Source organism: Rousettus aegyptiacus, unplaced genomic scaffold (genome assembly GCF_014176215.1).
Source record: "Rousettus aegyptiacus isolate mRouAeg1 unplaced genomic scaffold, mRouAeg1.p scaffold_m13_p_11, whole genome shotgun sequence".
Taxonomy (NCBI): domain Eukaryota; kingdom Metazoa; phylum Chordata; class Mammalia; order Chiroptera; family Pteropodidae; genus Rousettus; species Rousettus aegyptiacus.
This window is the reverse complement of record NW_023416286.1, coordinates 50460998-50483667: the sequence shown is the minus strand read 5'-3', so window position 1 is coordinate 50483667 and position 22670 is coordinate 50460998. Positions and strand designations below refer to the sequence as shown.

The following is a 22670-nucleotide window of genomic DNA, read 5'->3' as shown; positions in this document are numbered from 1 at the left end:
AAAGTTCATAAACTGCCTCTGGCCAAGCACTCTGCAGACAAGTCTGACCTATAAACCTTTCCAGTACCTAATGGTGTGTATATACATGCAAGCTTCGGGTGTCATTGTGATGTATGACATAAGCTGTGTGGTGTTGTCATTTTAATGTCTCTAGCTCATGCTTGGGAGCACACGTTAGTCTTCCTCTTATTTTAATGGTGTTTGCTTCAAGTGCTGAGAATATGATTATGAATATATCACAAGGGTTGCCTAAGCAGTATTTCTTCTTTGTTTAACAGAATACCACCTCAGAGCTTCCATAGTGCTTCATGTTAGTATTTACCAGGTTTTTCTGCAATTATTTATGTCTGCTTCCCCTAAGAGGTTGTGAGCACTTACATTGTGAAGGGCATTCCTCATACCTACCACAGTTCTGTGAACTCTTAGAAAATAAGCACAGCGCACAGAAAATTATTTTTAAAATGCATGGATATGGCTTGTTATGTGTTTTTAAGAATTTTCTGTGGCAACTGTCTTCATCAATAGCAGCATGTTTGGACCAGCTTGCATACCACTAGGACTTTTCATAGAAACTAATTTGGTGACATGCTGAAATTTCTCTTTAAAAATTTTAGAGAAAAATATTCATTGCGTACTACTGTTTATGCAAACATCTAGAAGATCATTGCTCATACATGACTTTGTAGAGACTTGACTTTTGGTGCCCCAGTTCTAGAATTACAGTTGTAGACATTGAATTTATAATGACACAGTTTAGTAAAAAAAATAATTGAAATGAGACAATTTTGTGTGTCTGCATTATGTTTTGTCTTGGCCTTTTTGTTTGTCTTTCATTTTGTGGACTCGTCCTCCCTACTTTGAGGTGAGGACAGAAAAAGATCACAGAGGAAAGAGAGGGGTCTGGCTCTGAAGTGTTAGAATTCATTTATAGGGATGGTTTTAACTTCTGAGAGGCAAAGTCCATCAGAGATTTGCACTGCATGCTGCAGCGATCACAACTGTAGTGTGTAAGCATTTATAAACATTGATGACGATATATACACACAACAAACATACGTAATAGAACAAAACCTTTGGGATTGCGATGAAATATAATGGTGTTAAAAATAATAAGGAAGATGTATTGGAATGAATTTTATTGGCTTTGCTTCTTTTAATTGTCTTCTGGAAAAAAATCTCTTGCCTGATGTCTTTTCCATCATCATTTTATCATCTTCATGCTGTTAAATGTTTCCCTACTGTTTGCGTTTTAGATGGGAGTCCGAAAAGTGTTTCTGAAATACTGGCATGCCAGCCAGCTCAATGATCTGTGCCTACAGCTGCAGAAAAAAATTATCACCTGCCAAAAAGGTAACAAGAACACACTAACATTTCTGAACTTTCCTGAGTTGTGGAATACTCCATGATTTAGTGCACTCCCTAGTTTAAATGTCAGTGGGATCTACATTATAGTGGGCCACTCTATCCCAATGATACTACATTTAGAAAACAGTTTTCAGGAATTTAGGAAGCACCATTGCTTAGTTTGCTCTTTACCTGTCTCATCAGCATATGCAGACACTGCTCATGCTTTATTTATTTGGTCATCGTTCCATCTGAAATTTTCACCTAAGTCACAATTGGGAATAGGGGATAGTCATATCCTATGATTTATGCATCCTCTACCTCACAAATATTCATGCTCCTTGATCCTGACAAGGAGAGTGTACCTTTGAACCCCCAGTGGCAGGGGCAGAAGGAGAACCCATGTGGCACTTAGGTCCAGCTATAGAGTCAGATTCCTGAGCCAGTTTAGTCAGCACCACTTGTATGTTGAAGCTTGGAGGACTGGAACAGCCAATTATCCAATTCTGTATATGCCATGGAAAAATCTTTGACTTTATTTTTCCTTTGTGAAGTGATAACATATTTGGAGTATTATCTTTATTAGCAGATAACCTTTTGTTTTCATTTTAAGAGGAATTGAGAAATCGCATTTCAAATATTTTTCTCCTATCAAAATTGAAGAGACCATCAAAAATGGGTACATTTTAAAAATCATGACTATGCCTCACATAAAACACAGGATAGATTTTTAATTTTTATTTGCTTAACAGTTTAATTATATGTTATAAATGTAACATTTAAAGAAAGGTAAAAAGGAGAAATTAATATTTATGCTAGTTTTGAGTGGAACTAGTTATAATGAGTTTAGTTCTCTAATATAGTTGAAACTGTTCAAAACACGCAAAGGTGACTCATAAGACGCAAAAATTGGTTTTATTCGGCTCAAGCCTCCGTCTATTTCAACTCCTGGGGGACTTGTCCAGGCACGCCGCTCGTGATATCTCCGACGTCCTGTCATTTCCTGATGATAAAAAATTCTGCTATATCATTGTCCCTAGAAAGTCCAGTTCTAGTAGTGCTCAAAATTCAGAACCTTGTTCCATGTCAAAACATTCCTCTTGGCAGTCTTTGGCCCTACAGGTGGGCACTGGGTGTGGTTCTCACCCCTGCCTCCATGGGTGAGCGCAGAAATGAGGGTGCAGGGCAGCTCTTCTTTCTGATCTGGTTTCGGGTTCCTCTCGCAGGGCAAACAAGTGTTCAGTATCTCTTCAGATATGTGTGCACATCTCAGGACTTGTCTTCACAACACACCTGAGAACTGGCAAGACCTCTCCTTCAGACGGTCACTTATAATCCTCCCTGGGCACTCCATGGACACTCTCTGCCTAGGTGATCTCTAAGTAGGAGTCTCATTAAATGACTCCAAGCAGACATCGCTTGTCTTGAAAACCATGTCTGGTGCCTGAGAAACACACTCTGGGACCCTGACAGGTACAGCTTCTCCCAGCAGAGCCACCCTTCATTCAGTGCCTGGCAGCAGCCGCTGGCACGTTTGCCTTCTCAGACCTCACAATCCACAAACACTCCAAGCTCCAGAGTCACATGGCAGGTTCTCTGGGTGGGCTCCTTAAGCCACTTTCACTAGCCTGAAGGTTGGCGGCAGTGCGGGGGAACCTCCGGTGGAAGAGAAGACCCATCTTCAACTCTCAACAGGTCCTATCTCTCTGTGGGTGATGATAATACAGCCTCCTTAACTTCAGTATAGAGAGAGGCTGGAGTCACAGGTCTGTTTAAGAGATGTCTTTGCAATGCCTGTTTGTGTGGTCAGCCCTGACAAGCCTCTGTGTCATCTGAGTACTTGCAGCCTCAGCACCCCTTGGGCATGGTTAGAAATGCTGAGGCTCAGGCTCCACCCCAGAACTCCTGAATCAGAATCTCCATTTGCATCCTCAGTTGAAACTGGGATGGGAAGAGCCCATTTATAAGACCAGTGCTCTAACCACCGAGCTGTGGAGCCAACTGAGAATCTAAGTTAATATTGTGTTATATATACATAGAATGGGGTAGCAGATTCTTCTGGAAATTTTCCTTACATATAATTAGAAAATTGTGTACCTCATCTTCCATCAGGTGTGGTCACTAGAAGTTCCTCTTCCATTTAGTTACAAAGATTAAGTTGTTGTGTCCTTCTGACCTGAAACAGAAGAAATGAGCAGAATTCTAGTAATCTTTTTATCTCTAAGGATAAAAATTGAGTATTGTCTAAAAAAAAAAAGTATCAAGGTAAAAATCATAATTTCATATTGTATAAATGAAATAATGAATATAAAAGCATTTTTTAAATTATAGGCTTTTAAATGCAAAGCATTATTAATTTTTTTTTGTATCTCTTGGAATAGTTCCTTCAATATTTTTTGCAAGTAAGAAATTAACTCAAAATTTATATAATCTGGAGTCACTTCCAGTTATTCAAGTGTATTCATTTTTTTTTTGTAAATATTGTGAGGAAAAAAGCTATAACTTTCAAATTTAATCATTTTAATCTCAAATTATTTGTAACAGAAGTTTTCCTCTGACTATATACGTTCATTTTGTCCTTGATGAAACTCAAAATTTGAATGCTATGTCAGAGAAAAGCAATCTTTTGAAATTGTCAGAAAGAGAACAAATATCAATACATATTTGTGACAAACTTGTTTTTTTTTAGTTGTCCCTTATTAAAGATACTAAGTTTTAGCAATTGGTGTCATTTTTAAATAATTTGAAAAGGTCAAATGTAAGAAAATGGAATCCTCTGGATGCAGGACAATAGAGTCCTGAGTGAACATGAATATAATGAATAGCTCTACTATAGTTGGAGGTCACAAGAAGTCTGGCACATCCACATTAATCTTCCCTTTACTCCGAGAGATTAAACATCTTTAATATACCCTCGCTTTCATCCTTCTAAAAGTCAGTGTCTCAGTTTGTGAGTTTTTTTTTTTTTTAATGTAACAATAAACAAACACGGAGGCCAATTTGAAGCTGCTTCTCTCTCTCAGTGTGCCCATTCTGCACTTTATTCTGCATTTTATCTTCCTGGAAGTCTGGTTGTACCTTTTACTGATTAGATTTTTCCCCCTTTAGATTAGTTCAGCATGACTGTTTTACAGTGAACTCAATACCTCTGCATTCCAAAGTAACTAAACACTAAGTGATGCCCTCTGAGAAAAAGCCTTAAGCAATTTAGGTTTCTGCATATCACTTGCCTCTGAAGACATAATTGTGGAAAGTTGTTTTCAGCCTGCCACATTCTAATCAAGTAAAGACATCAAAGTGAATATCATAAGTCACCGACACATTCGTTCTGCTATACCATTGGACTATTTTAAGGGACTCAGTGTTTGACAGGCTTTCTTCATCCCCTACAGACTAAAGTGTCTTTGCTACATACATTGGTTTTCCCTGAAATTATAGATCTTCTTATAATCTGAACAATTTTTTTCTAATCTTAGAAATTTAGAATTGGAAGGAACAGCACCCTAGAGTCAGAAGGCCCAAATGGGGTTTTTGTACCTGCATTTATCCACAGCATCCAGGGGACAGGCCATTTTGCTCTTGTAAGCATGCTCAAAGACTGGGAGCAAAGTCCTTTTCGCACAAAAAAGCATGATCCATTTACACCCTCCATTCATTGTTAGAAAGTTTTTCCTCACATTAATCACAGATGTACTACCCTGTGACATCCCCACTGGTGATCTACTCTCAGGAGAGCTACAGATGGCATCTGTGTGGATGGAGGCTACGAGAATGAGTTTGGCCTGATTAGCACAGAGACTTGAATCCTAGCTTTACCATTCATTGGTTGTGTTTACTTGGAGGATGATACATTGAACCCAGAATAAGAATTTCCTAAAACATTCTAATCTCATGTTAAAAGAGGATACCTAAATTCAGTAATGATATCTCTAAAAGCAAAAATCCTTAACCTGAATGCAATCGTGAAGATATTATTTATAGTAAGGCTTATATACTATAATAAGACCTCAATGATCTTCTCTTTCTTTGTATACAAAATGGAGATAATGGTATGTTAATTATCATCGTATTTGGCACTAAGGATGGAATAAGTGCCAAACACATGGAATTGCCTTTAAATAGAGGTCACTATTTTTTATTTTCATGTCTTACATGTGTACTGATATGTTAGCAGTTTCAAAGTGTGTTCATTCAATTGTTTCCCCCGATTCTTACACATTTTTTCTAACCCTGCTTTATCAGGTTGCAGAAAGGATGTCCTATATTTCTATACAGTCTGTTCCCAGAGTCTTCAGTGAAGTATTAGTATTTCTAGGAATTAAACCACAGTACGATTAACAGTATGTGCAGGATGTTTTCAAAGACTATATCCAGGATCCTCAGATGTTTGTTATAATCTGATAAAATGAAAGTTAGTCAGTGAGCCCTAAAATAGTCCACTTGGATCCACACCCCCCAATTTTTTGCTTTTGGACCTACTTCTTTCCCATTGATTTTAGTCTAGTCCATCAATGACCAGTCTCTCTTGCCAAAAGAAATGTGGAAGCCTTATTACTATAGTACCTGCACAATCTCTTTCAGTTTAAAGATTCATGCCTCTGGTGTTATCATTACTGAACTTAGATATCTTTTTTAATACAAGATTAGAATGTTTTGGTAAATTCTTATTATGGGTTAAATATCTTATTTTGTAGCTACTCAGACAAATGTATTGTGACTTTCGTTTGTGTGTGTCTGGGTTTTTTGCTTTTGCTCCTCTCATTGACCCATGATTGCATTCTTTTATATGGAAGTTATAAGAGGATTTCTAGCACGCCAGCACTTGCTTCAGAAAAGAAGCATCAGACAGCAAGAGGTCACGTCCATCAACAGCTTTCTGCAGATTACAGAGGACATGGGACTGAAGACCTATGATGCTCTGGTCATTCAGAACGCTTCGGACATTGCCAGAGAAAATGACCGGCTCCGGAATGAAACTAATGCTACTTACCACAAAGAGAAATTGGAAGCCAGGAGCAAGCAAGAGGAAGGAACCAAAAGGTAAAAGCAGATAGTGTGCAGTTTTAATTACCTATGTAATTAATCCAGCGGGATCAAGAAAGTTCCGATAACCCTTAATGCAAAGTTCAATCGAATGTGATAGCAGTTATAGGAACAGGGATATATGAGTGCATGGTCTATTTGAAACCTCCCAGCAATCTTAAAAGAACACTTTTCCTGTGCTTTCTCTATATGAAATAATTGTTACATGTATTAGTTTAGTCACATGAAATAATTATTGCTTCACCTATAATGCTCGCATCACCTACTGTAATAAGCACAAAGTTTTAAGGCATCTACTATTTCTGTTTTAGCTGGGTTCTTGACATCTTTATACAGGTGTCACATATATAGAACTGACAAAGAAATTTCCGGAAATCTGACCCCAAAAATGGAGAAGCCACTCTGAAAACATAAAAATAGTGAAATAGTAAATGTTTATATAGATGTTTCCCTTAGTAAACTGTCACATGTTCTTTGCCAGCAAGGAAAGCTTTGGGGGAAGCCTCTTATTTTAAAGTTCACTTTGGAGACTGATTTTGAAATAGAAACATGGGGGAACATTTAATCTATTAATCTATTAAATCTACTTAATCACTCTCGCCTCTCTGTGAATGATGAGGACACCTGTGATTCACTGTACCCCTCCCTGCGAGGGCAGGGACCTAAATCCTTTGAATCTTAATCCACTGTCAGGGAGATGTTTGTTTTTTCATAGGAACTTGATAATATCTAGTTGTTTCTCACTGAAAATGACTCCCCTTTGCCTTGATTTCCTATGTCAAATGATTTTTTTATTAAAGTAGAAATGGTGATATTTCTCTCGCTAATTAGCTTCAAATATCTCAGTGATTAAATACTGAAAAAAAAAACCCTTTGTATGGAAAACTGTAATTAAACGTTACAGGGAAAACAAATTATCCACTGAGTGCCACGCTTTCATCTTTAGCTAGTTCATTTTCTACACAGGCGTCTGGCTCTGCCTTGCAGTAGATCCCAGCCCTGTTGGTGCTCTGCCACACAAAGATATAATTATAAAAACAAATTCTCAGAGACTCCTTATAAAATGAATGCATTGGCATCTCGCTAGCACATGATTACATTGACATGTGAAGCCAGAAGCAATTTTTTTTTAAACCAGATAACTATTAATTTTATATGACTTCCAGAATAATATTTGTTATTTTCTCTGCTGGAGCTAAACAGCCACCCCAATTTCTCAATTTGATTATGTGTTCATTTGCCTGATATAAAATTAAGTGAAGAAGTAGTTGTCTATTTCTTTATTGAATACCAGTAGTTCACTTGGCATTAGACAACCAGATGGAGTAACAGAAGAAAAATAATAATTCTGCACATAATGAAATAATTGCCGATGAAATTTAAATGGTATGGGGGGGGGAGAGAGAGAGAGAGAGAGAGAGAGAGAGAGAGAGAGAGAGAGAAGGAAAGAAAAAATGTAAATCTCTGATAGTTTAAATACATACTGTTTTGCAAGGGGAAGTAGTGATGAACTCCTAGCATTTGATGCATCAGTAACTCTCTATTAAAATGAATTCCCCAGGAATTATCATTCAGATTGAAATTCTGGTTTCTTGATTTGCTTAATAATCAGAGTGTGAAAAATTCATTCAGTGAACGTCTGATAGAAAATGTGGCACTCCTCAAGAAGTGTTGCATTTGCGTGAGATATTTTTTAAGTAATAATGATGTATCTCCATCATGCTCATCTATCATAAAGGAAGGGGCAGCTTTCTCTGGATGTGCCAGCTTCCAGAGTACTGCACATGCATCCTCCAGCCTCTGCAGGGAAGGCTGTTTACCAGAAAGCCGTGATTATGTTTGCTTGAGTAGGTTCATTGTTACCATCTGAATAATACATCTGGGCCTCTTTGGTGGGGTGTTGTTTGTGTTTTGTTCCCCTGAAGAGCTGAAGACAAGAGTGGGCCCAGGTATTTTCACTGCAGCTCCGTCCCAGTCCCTGTGGCTGTGGACAGCCTGGTCCAATCCTTGGCTGGCCCATCTGCCCGGTCTCCTTCTCTGCACTCGGTGTTCAGCCTGGATGACAGCAGTGGCCTCCCATCACCACGGAAACAGCCTCCACCCAAGCCAAAGAGGGACCCTACCACGCGGCTGAGTGCTTCCTATGAGGCTGTGAGCGCCTGCTTATGGGCCGCAGCCAAGGAATCATCGACTGAAGGTTAGCCACAGGGAAGGAGGAAACGGGCTTGTTGGGTTATTGATGTGCTAACTTCCGGTTTCTGAGTGCTCCATGGCAGTATAACTGCCCTAATATATTTTTAATAGGAATAAATCCAATTGTTGGCTTGCCAGAGGCTCTTTAATCATTAAATATAAATAATATTTATTCAAATCTCTAAGCTCCTTAGGAAAATCTACTTATATATCATTTCCTTAACCCCCACTTCCACATTGAACAAGGAGCCTCAGAAGAGAGCAATTCAGAAAGTTGGTCTCTAGTCCATGTAAACTTTCACTAATTGAAAGGCTAAAAAAATTCATCAGGCTTCCCTACTATCACAATCTAATTAAAAATTTAGCCTGTTTTATGATGCATTAAATGAAATGATTCAACCAAAGGAGAGTCATGACAAGGCAAAATTCAGTTAGTGAAACTTTTGAGACCAGATAACAAAAGCTCCTGCTTTGGTAGTCTAGAATTATTTATACAAAAGAGGGAACATCACAGTTTATTCTCAATCTCTTGTAGATTAGTTCATGTGACTATTATTGCTTAATTATTAATTTTTAGAACTGTGAAAAATAGATAAGTACTTCTTTGCAGAACATTTACTAATTTTACAGACTTTATTTATCACTTAATAAAAGTTAGGCCCTATTCTAGACCAGGGGGTTACATAATAACTCAAACAAACAAAACTACCTTCTCTCATGGGGTTTGCATTCTAGTAGGGAAGACAGATTGCAAGCACAATAAACAAGTAAAAACATTAAGTATCTTAGAAAATGTCACTGCAGAGAAAAATAAATTTGGTAAGAGGTGGTACTCAGAGTGGGCGAGTTAAAATCTTAAATGAAATGGTTGGTCAAGTTTCACTAGAAAATGTTATACAAACATAAGATGTAACACAATTCCTTCAGTAAGTAATTGAATCAGAAAGACAGGGAAGACATAAGCTCATCTTTTCGAAAAGATGGCTGACACTGAAGTGGAAGCCCATGGACCAGGATCCTGGAGCAATGAGTATGCCCTAGTTATCTTCAAAGATACCTTGTATTTGTTACTTTAAGAAAGAATCGTTTTTAAGGAGAATTTTTTGTTAAAAAAAGAAAAGAAATGTTGCTATTGTATGAGTCATGTTACAATAATACTTAGATGGAGATGTAGGCGAAATTTATAACTTTCGGGAGTAGAGTCCAACTGCATGTTTTTAGCCTCATGGTAATAAGGACAACAGAAGGGGAAAAAGTGACATTAGGAAAATCATCTAGAGGAGAGTCTTCAGGTGGATATAGACGTGACCATAGATATAAAACTAGAACAGAACCTCCTAAGAAACAAGGCATTGTCCCAATGTACACAAACTAAAAGAGGCTTATAGTCTAAACAGATGTTAAAGACAATCCCTGAGAAAGTAGAATAAATGACATTTCCACCATTATTACTTTTAGACCTCTGTACTAGATTTCTGGTACAGATTTCAAAAAGATGTGATTAAAAAGAGAAGAAAGATTTTTTTGGTATATTGGAAGAGAAAGAATACTATGTAATAGGCTAAGGCTAAAGCAATGGGGAAATGTGAAGTAAAGACTCAAAACAGCATCAGAAGTTGCAAAAACAATATCAAACAAGATTGAAAATTGTAGTGTGTATAAGATAGAGCCCCATCTAAATTTGAACACTGCAAATAAGCTCTATAAATTTGAATAAGAAGGCCTCAGAATAGCCTGTAAAGTCTAAAAATTCTTTCCATTTGTGTGCATATTAAAAGACCAACTGCCCTGGAGTTGAGCTTTTGGAATAATCAGATGCCAAGTAGGCACACTGTTGTGAAAGCAAACAAAAACAAAATATCGAGGATAAAGTTGAGCTCTCTCATATGAGCATCAAAAGAGTGTCAATTAAAAAAAGTTATTCAAAAACCATAGAAGATAAAAATATGTCTAAAATAAAATAACAGAAAAAATGTTTAATGAAGAAAAATCAAGACCACGGTCGTAAAATCCTGAAATTCCTTACTACTGTAGGGAATCACAAAGCTCTTAAGAATTGCTGTTGATAAAACATGATGTGATTCGTTAGACTTGCAAGATTCTTATGTAAAATTTAAGTTCTTGGAAACTAAATTCAGCTCACATATGGTTAAGGTGCTCGTAGGTGTCTCTCTGACAGATAAGAACTCACATTTTGGAGGCTTATAAAAGGGCCAGTCCATAAATCAGTTCCTTTTTTACTATCTACATTATTTATTTTTTCTTACAATTCATGATTCCTAATCTCTATGACTTTACCATCACCACCATATCTCCTACGGCTGCAGATGAATTCCTGTATTTTGGAATGTGCTCTGAATGCACCTTTAAAAATAAAAAAATTAACTTGTTTGATTGAACCAAGCAGGTGTGCTGGTTAGTTTTTGTAGCATTAGGAATCAGGGGCCAATATAAGAACTTAGTCACTCAGTCCATCAGTGCCCTGGATTCTAATCCATAATCACAAAGGTGGCTATAGTCTTTGTGATAAACCAGCTGTCAGTACCGGCTCTGATCCCTTTAATGCCATTGTGACAGGAGCTGAATGTGTCCAATACAGTAGCCACTAGTAACTTGTGGCTATTCAAATTTAAAGTAATTATAATTCAATCAAATTTAAAATTCAGTTTTTCAGTTATCAGTCACATTCTAAATATGCAACAGCCATAGGTAAGTAATTTCCCATCATCGCAGAAAGTTCTGTCAGGCAGCACTGATTCTCTGTGCTCTTACCACAGAGGCCATACAGTAAGTCCTCACTTCATGGAGGCCATAGGTTCCATGACCTTAAGTAAAATGACATATATTGAAACCAATTTTACCATAGGCTAATTAATATAAGTAAAAGTCCTGGTGGCATCTCAGCAATGTTATATCAAAACAACATTGCACAAAATGTTGTACTGAGTTTTTTGCACCTAGTAAGATGTGACAGAAGGTAATAAGAAAATTTGATCACTATTTAAAATGTTCTGTGAACCCTGGTTTCATAAGAACAAGGACTGCAACTGAGGTTAATTTATTATCTGAGGCATTCCTTTTGGCCTATTAAAAAATAATTTCAGGTCATTTCCTTATACAAATAAAGCTGCTAATCAATTCAGGAGGTTATAGAGTGAAAGCAGATCTGATTGGAGAATGAAGGCCAAGAATCTAAGAGAAAACAATAATTAGGTCACATTAAAGTCTTAATCCCTGTGGCCAATCCTGCTCTTATTAACACATGCCTTTCCTATAGGTTTTTATGCAATAAACATGTGGTAGTAAAGAAAGGTAGGGTAGAGTGCTCATTTTTTTTTACTACCTTTGTGCCTGAGAAGCTTGAAACACTTTTATGGGCCAGTAAATTTTAACACTTGTTTGCGATTTATTAACAAACTAGAGCCAACTATTTGAAAGTACAGTTTTTTTTTAAAAGTCCTGGTTGCTCTTTGCAAACAGTGACTAGGAAAAGAAGAAGAGGAGCCTGGCTTCGCTCTCTCTTTGCCAGGGAGCTCATAGCTCCAGTGACCATCTGGAGAGTTGATTCTCTAAACCCAATATGCGGGCTTTCTCTCAAGCATGGTGATAACTGGATGGTAAAATGGCAAATGACAGGTTTTTCTGGGGCAACTGTAGCCTCCATAGATTTACCTTCTGTGATGTGACCTCCATGGTCACCCTCCCTTCAGATTCAAGCAGCCCATTTCTTATAAATAACATCTTTAGGAATCCATTTTTTTTAAATTACTGTACAATGTCATTCTCAACACAACATAGTTTGTATGTATAGATATAAGAATAATTTAGTTATGCGGCTTAATTTGGAAATAATGTTCTGGTTTTTTTTTCTTTTCCAGTATCTTGTTTATATCTTTATTCTAGACAGCACTTGGCACATAGTAGACACTCAATAAATATGTACTGAACAGATAAATGTTATAGAAGTATTTTTTTGTGCTGCTTTCGTTAAAGTAGAATTAGCTTCCTATCGATAAATCAAAATGAGCACAATTTGGCAAAGTTCAAAATGTACCCTTGAGATTCGTTGGCTTTGGTTTGTCAACATATTTTTTAGCAGAAACCCCTTTATAATATTTTTTTCTATTACCTGAAATTTGACAGGAATTAGGTCTTACGTGAATACTGTCCTGAGGATGTGTTGCTGGACATAACGAGAGAACACGATTGCATGTTTCACAATTTATGACGCATTTGTGCAATCAACACATATTAATTTAGTGTGTTCCATGAGCTTGGCTCCTCCCTGAGGGCCTTGGAGGCCAGTGAAGTAGATAAATGAGAAAACAAATTAATAGGTAAGCAGAGTAATAGCAAAGAGAGCAGGATGGTATGGAACATAGAGCAGAGGGACTTAGTTTAGCCCTTGTTGGGAAGTGAGAATGGGTCTAGATGGACGTTTAAGCAGCTTTACACATGTGGAACGCAGCCCAGTGGGTAGAATTGGGATGAGAGCAAAGGTGATGGGCCCCTCCCACCAAAAAATTTATATAACAAGGTTGCAATACATCACAGCTCAGTAGAAGCCCTTTTTGTCCAATTTTTAGCTGGTTGTAAATTGATAACTATATTCACTCCTGTATGCTGTGGGCCACCAGCCAGATAGCTGGTATTTATTTAGGCATCTTTTATTTCCTTGCTACACACTTAGTTAACTCTGCGATGAGCCAAAATCACACTGGAGAAACTGGAATACGATGGATACGCATGCACACAGATACAAATGTTTTCTTGCTGAGCAAGCTTCTCATTCCTTTTTTCTCATCTACAAAACTTGTAGGTATCTTGCTCTTAATGAGAAGGGGCCAAATAATTCATGTCCTGGAGCAAATGGTAACTTAAAAGTCACTTGACGTGCCTTAGTAACAAAGTCAATGGGAAAATATTTTATACAAGAAAATTTTGATTGCTTAACAAAACTTAAAATAACTCAAGTCTCTAGACCACTGCATGGTAGCTCAGATAACAATCAAGCTTGTAAAACTTAACAAGAATTAGGTATTATGTGAACACAAGTTGACAATGTGGGGTTTAACCCTTAAGTTACTGTTAGGACACCAAGGTTTGCCCTAAGGATGATATGTGGACATGAAATGTCTGTCTGACCCCATCTCATTAATATTGTCAAGTATTCACGAGAGTTTTGTCCACAAATCTTAGGACTAAAATATATTGCTAAGAAAATTCTTAACGTAAATTCATTTTCAATGCCCTTAAATTCATATTTTCAACCTATCAGCAAGCATTTGTGTGGAAACACACACACACACACACACACACAAATAGTCATAAAACCAAATTATACTTTAATTTTGTAACTGTGGTGGTCTAATTTTAGTTTACAAAGAATGAAGCTTTTCAGTTCCCACCCTTAAAGATTATAATTTAGTGGTTATGTAATATGATAGGAACTGTGCTATCTACATTCTCAATAAAGTACTCTGATATTGCTGAACCCCATACCATACTCAAAGGAACCCTATTCTATCATTCATAATTAATTTCTGGTTGAATAGTAATAAGATTATGATGATAACGGCTGACATTTATTGAGTGTTTATAGTGTGCCAGGTATTATGCTAAATATCTTCAATTTTCAGAATGACTCAGTGGAGTAGGATATCATCATGTCCCCTCTATAAATGAGGACGCCGAGTCAGGGAGCAGTGGTGTAACCTGTCTCATGTTACTCATTAAAGGAAATTGGATTCTAGAGGCCAGTCTGTCAACTGCCTGCTAACAAAATATGCTACTTTTAATCATGATACAAAAAAAAAAAAGTTTTTCTCTACATCTAAAGCAAATCTTGAGAGACTGTCATATCAGTTATCTAATGTTCCTTAACAGTTCATCCAAAACTTAGTAATTTAAATAAAATACAATACAATCATTTTATTACTGTCTCTCAGGTTCTGGGTGTCAGCTGGGGTCATCCGGGGGGTTCTTACTCAGAGATCATGAAGCTGCAGGGAGTGGCTGTAATTATCTGAAAGTTGGTCGCTTGCACATATGGTGCCTCAGATGTCTAAGGACCAGGACTGCTTGGGCATCTCTATCTCTAGGTGGTCTCTCCGCATTGTTTGTGCAGCATGGCAGCTTCTTACATGGAGAATCAATCCATTAAAGGCACAGGCTCCAAGAAAGAGAACACCAGGCAAATACTACATGACCTTTTATTAACCAGCCTTGGAAGTCATGCAGTACCATGTCCACCACATCTCATCCATCAGGCAGTTCCAAAGGTGTATTCAGGTTTAGGAAGGAGAAGTAGATTACAGCTTTTGATAGGACTGGAAACACCATCATGCCCAATTTTTGGAAAATGCAAATTTCTTCACCACCCTCTGGACTAAATAGTTCACATCCCTCTCTCATAAAAGACGCACTCAGCCCTCCCCCAGGTGCCCCCAAAGCCTCATTTCATCACCAAATCAAGCTCAGGTTCAAGGCCCAGATTTTATCATCTAAATCAGACCAGATAACCTGGCTGCTCAGGTAAGGCTTCTGAAGTAGACAGCTTCTCCAGTATCATCCATACGTATCTAAAGACAAGTCACCTATTCTCCACACAGTCAACATACACTGGAGGAGACAGGTATAGGATGCTCCTATTCAAAAGAAGGGAAGTCGAGAGGCACATAGCAGGCACTTGCACAGAACAATTCAAAACAATACCCAGGCACACGTTGCCTATGCCTTGCTTAGGGTTTAGTCCTAGTGCCTGGAAATGATTTTCCATGGCTCTTAGGTCAGTGCTCTAGATTCTTGGCTCACCTTTAAATTATATTCCCTAATACACAAGAGGTGACATATTTGGGGCTATTAGTTTTCTTAGCCTGTCTCCTGTTCATAAAATGTTGACACACTAGAGCTTCTTCATTCTGTATTGACTCTGCTCATTTCAGTGCAAACTGACTCAATTCCTTTAAAAGCTTTGTGAGTTTCCTGTGAATCAATGTATAATCTACTCCATTATTCAAAAGCCATATCCACAAATCTCTTTGAGATAATCTCTACTTTGGGCTGTGTGCAAGATTCCTGTACAGCAATATTTAGAAGTCTTGTGGTTTTGCTTCTTTGAAAAGATCTGTGAAGCATCACCTTAACTCTTTCTGAGGCCTTCATAAAGGGTTTCATAGTCATAATCTTGGCTTCATCTTTAAATCATGTTTTCCTGAAAATGCCCCAGATTTCATCTTTACTTGAAAGTCATTTCTTAACTTCAGAATTATTTGCCATCAAGACAGCCTGGCAATGAGAAACTGTTCCATTTTTAAACCCAGAAAGTCCAAGGTCCTTTACAGTTAAGAGTTCTTTCTTTAACTTATCTCTTTACAGCTAGAAGAATCCAGGAGGTAGATTTTACACTCTGCCTGAAAACATTTTTAGCTGGATCATCCAGTTTCTTACGTGTGTGTGTGTGTGTGTGTGTGTGTGTGTGTGTGTGTTCTCCACATTACTGCAGGTGACAGTGTTCCTAATCTTTCCACAGTGGCATAACAATGGCCATGTTTCCTCCAGCTTCCAGTTTCTTCCTCACTTTCCTTTAAGCCTCACCAAGAGTTTTCTTGATGATCACCGTGCTTCTTCTCAAAGTTACTGCCACTCTTTTAAAGGTGTATTTTGTCTTTTTCTTTTTATAGTAGCACTCTAGTTCCAGGTACCAATGCCTGTATTAGTTGTCTATTGCTGTATAACAAAGCTCTCCAAAATTTAGTGGCTTAAAATAACAATTATCTTATCTATTTTATAATTCTAGAAGTTGGCTAGGCTCAGCACAGCTATTGTCACACAGATTCTCTCACAGCTGTATTCAGAGTCTGGGGCTGGAATCATCCGAAGACTCAGTTCGTTACCTTTCTGATGTGTGGGCTGGGGACACTCAGACAGCTGAGAACTGAAGCAGATGGGATCCTCCTGCAATTCTCTTATCTCCCTGTGGCCTCTCCACATGTTCTCCACGGCATGCCTGCTTCAGGGCAAACAGTCTTCTCATACAGAGATCAGGGTTACTAAGACATGTGTCCCAAGAGGGCAAGAGCTAGGCAGAGGCTGCGCTGCCCATGATCCAGACAGAATGCAGACAGGATCCCTTTCCCCACATTTTATTAGTCTGGGGCAATCACAGAGGCCCGCCCAGTTTTAAGGTTCTAGAAGAGCATGCAGGACTGAAAATATTGTTGAAGCCAGTTTTGGAAAATACAATCTGTTATGTATCCTTTAAATTATTCAAACCTTCAGAACAACTCTATAATACTAATGTTAAAATTTTGTTTGGTTCATTAAATTTCTAGGAGAAGCTTATGAGCTGATATGTTCTAGCACAGTGAAAGCCTTTAGAATAATGTTTATTAATTACAGAATTGTACATTTTGGGTATTTTCTGCTCTTACAAGTTGGCAGCTTTTGGGAACTCTGTATAATACTGGCTTACAAAGATATCCATTGAATTAGGAAATTAGCTCTGTTCTTTTTCATTCTCATTTGGATGTTTCCCATTTGTTTCATGTTTAGAATGTGCAAGAATCTGAGTTAACACTTTACATATAATATCTATTTTATACCTCTGAGATAATTACCAATACTATCATTTTATGCACGACTATACTGAAGCTAGGAGCTACCCAAAACCTCTTTTAAAATAACAGTTTGCACCCCTGCCATTTACACACACACACAGACACACACACACACACACACACACACACACACACACACACTTCTGTGATCCCTTAAGGCCTGTTGTTTCTCATCCTCATAGCATGTATCATGTTCTGACATGCTTTAGAATTTACTCATTTGTTTAATTTACTTTTGCTTTTATTGTCCAATATCACCTAGTAGGGCAGAGGAAGATAGGGACCATTTTCTTTGTGTTCACTAATGTGTTTCAGTAAATACTGGTTGAATGCATGACTAAATGAATGAGTGCGTGAATGAATGGTCGTGCTAAGGTTTGAATCCCGGTTTGACTCCAGTCTTAATTTTAACCATTATACTGTATTTTCTCCCCAAATAACTGTTGTCATATGTGAAGTCATAGTGAGAGAAAAACCTGGCTGCCTTAAACAACTCAGATGGTTTAATATCAATAATTCCTACAGATTAGTAAAATACCGAATTAGTAAAATAGTTCAATATTTTTGAGAAGTTTGATATTTCAGTAAAACTTCATGTAATTTTATAAAATTAACATCTCAGTTTTCAGAGAAATTATGTGTATCTAGTTTAAAAAACTATTACAATGTATAGTAAAAATATATTAGAAAAAGAAGTCTTTTGGAATTTTTTTAACTTAAATGTCAATAAATATTTTAAAGTCATATCTAAATAGTGTTTCTGCCTTTTTCGAAATTATTTCTTACCAATAATATTATGCTTAGTTGGCTTTCTAAATATCTCTCCTTTTTTCAACTTAAGAAGTTTCTATTTTAAAAAGTTCTTATAAACGTTATAGTCTTGATTTCTCTGTTAAATATGTGTTTAATAACACAGTTCTTTTAAAAATAATAATAATAATCTATGTTTGTAGGTGTTTTAGTTTGTTCATTTTATGCCATCTCCTACAGGAAGTATCCATATGCCACTTACAAAATTTGCCCGCTCCCCTTACATTTCTGTTTTCTCACCTCTGAAATCCTGAGGACCAGTTCAGCCTGTACTTATTTCATCCCTGTGTCAGGCCCTAAGAAAACAAGTGTTAAGTAAGTTCCAGCAGCTGATCTGAAGTGTGCTGCATCGCTGCATCTCCAGGTACTTTCCCTTTGCAGGTAAGTGGCTGACAATCCTGGGCCACCTTGTTGTCCACCCAACGTCTCGTTCATGGGTAGAAGTTGCCCTCCAGCTCCAAGATCAAAACTCGCTTTCTCGTTGGCAGTCTTGGAAGTGTAGGTAGAGCCAGAATCCTGCAGGGTGGAGGGATGCAGGCCTGGTCATCTCCATCAATGGAACACACAGGCGCAGCGTCCAGCTTTCGACCACGTGGTTTGGCCCTGGGTCACTTTTAACATCTATCATTTCTTTGTCCCCCGTTCAGTTCTCACCCGGCCCAGACCGCACAGTGATGACTACAGCACGATGAAAAAGATTCCTCCTCGCAAGCCAAAGCGAAGCCCCAACACCAAACTGAGCGGCTCCTCGGAGGAGATCTCTGGCTCTGCACCAGGGGTCAAGGGGGCCCCCGGCACGCGGCGCAGAGCGGCGCGCCAGCAATACGCCCGGGGGGCCGTGCCAGGAATCCCCACACCTCCGGCGCACTCAGAGCCCGAGCCGGAGCCGGAGCCTGAGCCTGTCTACATCGAGATGGTGGGCCGCGCAGAAAGCCCCGACCAGGCGGAGGCTGTGTATGAGGAGATGAAGTACTTCGTGCCCCACGAGAATGGAAGCGGTCGGGGAGAGGGCGCCTGGGTGACCGCGTCGCCCCCTTTGCTGTGTGAGAGTCGGAGTCCCATCACCTTGGAGGATGGCGATGCTAGCTGCCAGACGCTGGGACCCTGCAAAGATGCGTGCGACATTCCAGCCCCCTTCCCCAACCTGCTCCCTCACCGTCCCCCACTCCTGGTGTTCCCCCCGACCCCTGTCACCTGCTCCCCGGCGTCGGATGAATCGCCTTTGACGCCCCTGGAGGTGAAAAAACTGCCAGTCCTGGAAACCAACCTCAAGTACCCTGTGCAGTCCGAAGGCTCGAGTCCTCTGTCTCCTCAGTACTCTAAAAATCAAAAGGGGGACGGTGACAGGCCTCCCTCCCCTGGCCTACCTGTATTTAACGGGTCCCACAAAGTTTCTCCGCCTCCCACACCACCGCCGGCTCCCGCACCTCCAGCTGCTACCCACCGACAGAACCCGCACTTCACGTTCCCACCCGAGGCCGCCGTGGTGAGCACGGGAAAAGCAGCCGCAAACCCAGATCTGTCCAAAGTGCAGCAAAAGCCAAACTCAGCTCCAGCTGCGGGTCCAGGCAGCTCTTTCTCCAAGATTCCTTATTCCCCCGGGAAGGCAACAGCTAGAGTTGACCATAGGAAGGCCAACTCTAACTCCTCCTCTCCAGTTCTCTATAGCCCCCCTAACTCCAGACCTCTCAACAGCCCTCTGGATGAGCTAACTAGTCTCTTTAACTCTGGAAGGAGTGTGCTTCGGAAGTCTGCAGCTGGAAGAAAAATCAGGGAACCCGAAGGTAAGCAAAATAAAAGCATAACTCCCTTTTGGGCATTGGGATGGAGGGAAGGAGGGAGATATACACTTATACACATATACATATATATGTAATTTAAATAATGTTTGAGGTGATTGTAGTCATTTAGAGAAAATCTTATATAACCAATGTGGACAAGTAGGTAAGAATGAATAACTTACATTTTGCAGATGAAAGCTCATCATATAAAAATACATAGTACTAAAACTAAATTCAATAAATTCTTGAGTTGATAAGTATTAGAATAAAAGTCAAATTTAACTTCTGGCTCTTTTTTCCCCTAATAATACTTCCTTGGGATATGGAAATGGTATTTTTGTAACATTATATTGTCGATTCCCATTTTATTTACAGTTCACCATTGACTCCTGTCCATCCTGTTTTGTCCATCTCGTTTCCACTCTTGACTTCTGGGATGATACCTATTCGGTTACTTCCTTACCTATAATTTTTTTAAATGAATTTTCTATTGTTTTGAATGAATTACTTTCTTCCGTTCTGTTCCACTGAAAGCAACCTTTAACTAAGTTCTTTCTGTGTCTTCTCATTGAGCACCTCAGCCTAAGGCCTGGTTTGCAGCTGACAGTCCATTCAAGTGAGCTCAGCACCAGGCTGTTGCAGCCAGAAGCTGTTACCTGTTATTTTTTTTTTAAGTATTTATTTTGATTATTAAAGTGATTTAAAAAATCATTTTAGGGCTTTTATACATATCCAAAATATTTCCCAATGTTCTGCATTTTGAGGAAGAATTGCATTAATATAAAGCATCGTATCTTTAAGGAAATTTTAACAGTTCCCTTCAGTTATGATGCTATTAACCTGAGGTAGATGGCAACTATTGACATATCACTTTACAGAGATGGAAAACTTCAAGATGAAAAGGTGAAATATCTTCCTTATGGTCGGTCATAGGATTAGAAAAGAAATTTTGACATATAATAAAACATTTTATGTATGTATTAACTTGCTCTTTCTTCTAAAGAAAATATATAAATAAGTTAGCTTTCACCATTTGATTAGGAAAATTACTTTAGGTACAAAAACTGGAAAATCAAGGAAGCAATCTGATAAGTGAAAGTAGGTCAAGGTTAAGAATGCTTAGCAAATAGATGAATAACCTACTCTCTATTTATTCTTCAGACAAATAAGCTAATTGTTTAGCTAACAATTTCTTCTTAATTATAGGCTATTAATAAATGAAATTGTCCCTGCAAGTAGTAGAATGTTTGAATTTCACAAGTCGGATGTTTCATTCCAAGGAACAAAATGGAATCTAAGAGAAAAGCATTAAATGAACAAATTAACGTTATCTTTTAGAAATAAAAGTTTATTATAACCTCAGAAACCTCATTTTACTATAGATGGGAATTGGGTGAATTCTTCTTGGCTCTATTCAAGAAAGTGAAGTTAATGAATTTCTAGACAGGCCTCATCATTTGGAAACCCCTAAGTCTAGGACTCAGAGCATAGTGTGAATTATAGTGAGGCCTCCGGGCATGGTGTATGAATCTGCTAATTATATTTCCCTGTGGTGACACTAACCAGTATTTGAGAACACACGTCAAAACCTTGAGTATAACATTGTTAGTTCAACTCTAAAATTATAAAATATCTATTTTTCTACTGTGGGTTTTTATAAAACACGTTTTAATTTGAAAAGATCAATTTGAGCCACTTATGATTTTCTCATAAATACATGAATTGGCAACTCTCATCCCAGCACAGTAGCTATAATACCAGAAAACTTAGCAATATGAGACTGAGTCATCCTAACACACCAGATGACAGGATTTCCAACTATACAGTTGAGAACTGTGTGATTCTTGATGGTCTGTGATGTGGGAAATAAGTTTACAGGTTATTTTTTTAGAATGTAAAGGGGGCTAAAGATAAGATGTGGAAGGAAAAAGTCTTAATGCTGGAGCTAATCACTGGAGCTGCTTATATTATTATTAAGATTAACACAATTTGATCTTGAAGTCAGTAATACATTTTCTTCTGAATGAATTGAATGACTGTTATTAATGATGTATTGTAGTTTTGGGACTTCTTCCCTTTAAGGTTTTGAATCTTCTGCTTTACCTATTTTATATTTAAATATATTCTTATTTTCACCTGAAATAGCTTTCTTACCAAATAATCCAGTGGGTGGCTAATTCACCCTTAAGGCGCCTAAATTAATTACAGCTCATTTCTTGTATAGTTGAGATACGAGGAAACGGTTCTGCAAATTTGCAAGAGGGGTTCAAAATATTCCCCTCACGACTTTGGAAAATAACCTTGAGAAGATTAAACTGACCATTAATACTCTGCTATAGGTATTTTGAATGAAAATATGAATATGGCAAGTTGTGTATAGGAAATGAGATTCTTTGGTGTATAATTCTGCTCCATTAGTACTTCATAGACTTAGATGTAAAATTTCATAAATACTGCGTTCCTTAAAAGAGTTCATTTTCTATAGACTCTTAGATATTTAACTTGAGCATACAAAGCCACATAAATTCTGAGTCCAGGATGCACATATAGACAAAATGTGATTGTGCAGGTGATAGATGTAACTACATCTTGAGAAGAATAATATCAGCAGCAAGGAACTAGTGCTTATTATGCTCCAAGCATCATTTTAATAACCTGTTTTGTTTAATTCTCACAAGGCTAGAGGTATCCGTTACTATTATTTCCATTTTACAGGTGTGAAAACTAAGTCACAGAGAGATTAATCAACTTTCTCAAAGTCACCCTGTTCATGAAAGACAGAAAATAAATTGAACAGTTATTCTGTCACCAGAGGCTATTCTCTTAGCTATCTGTGCAGCGGTGCCTAGGACTGGGCTGCAGGGAAAAGAAAAAAAGGATA

The 22670-nt window shown here is 38.2% G+C and overlaps 1 protein-coding gene across 6 annotated transcripts in view; it reads left to right on the top strand.

The window, feature by feature from the left end:
* The window catches only part of MYO16 (myosin XVI), a 499709-nt gene that overhangs the window by 419221 nt on the left and 57818 nt on the right, over positions 1-22670 (top strand). For all 6 annotated transcript variants that reach the window (XM_016145252.2, XM_016145250.2, XM_016145255.2 and 3 more), the window contains 4 exons: positions 1254-1350; positions 6138-6384; positions 8313-8584; positions 18656-19792. In XM_016145252.2, the coding sequence (XP_016000738.2) occupies positions 1254-1350; positions 6138-6384; positions 8313-8584; positions 18656-19792 (1753 nt within the window). The remainder of the gene's footprint in view (positions 1-1253; positions 1351-6137; positions 6385-8312; positions 8585-18655; positions 19793-22670) is intronic.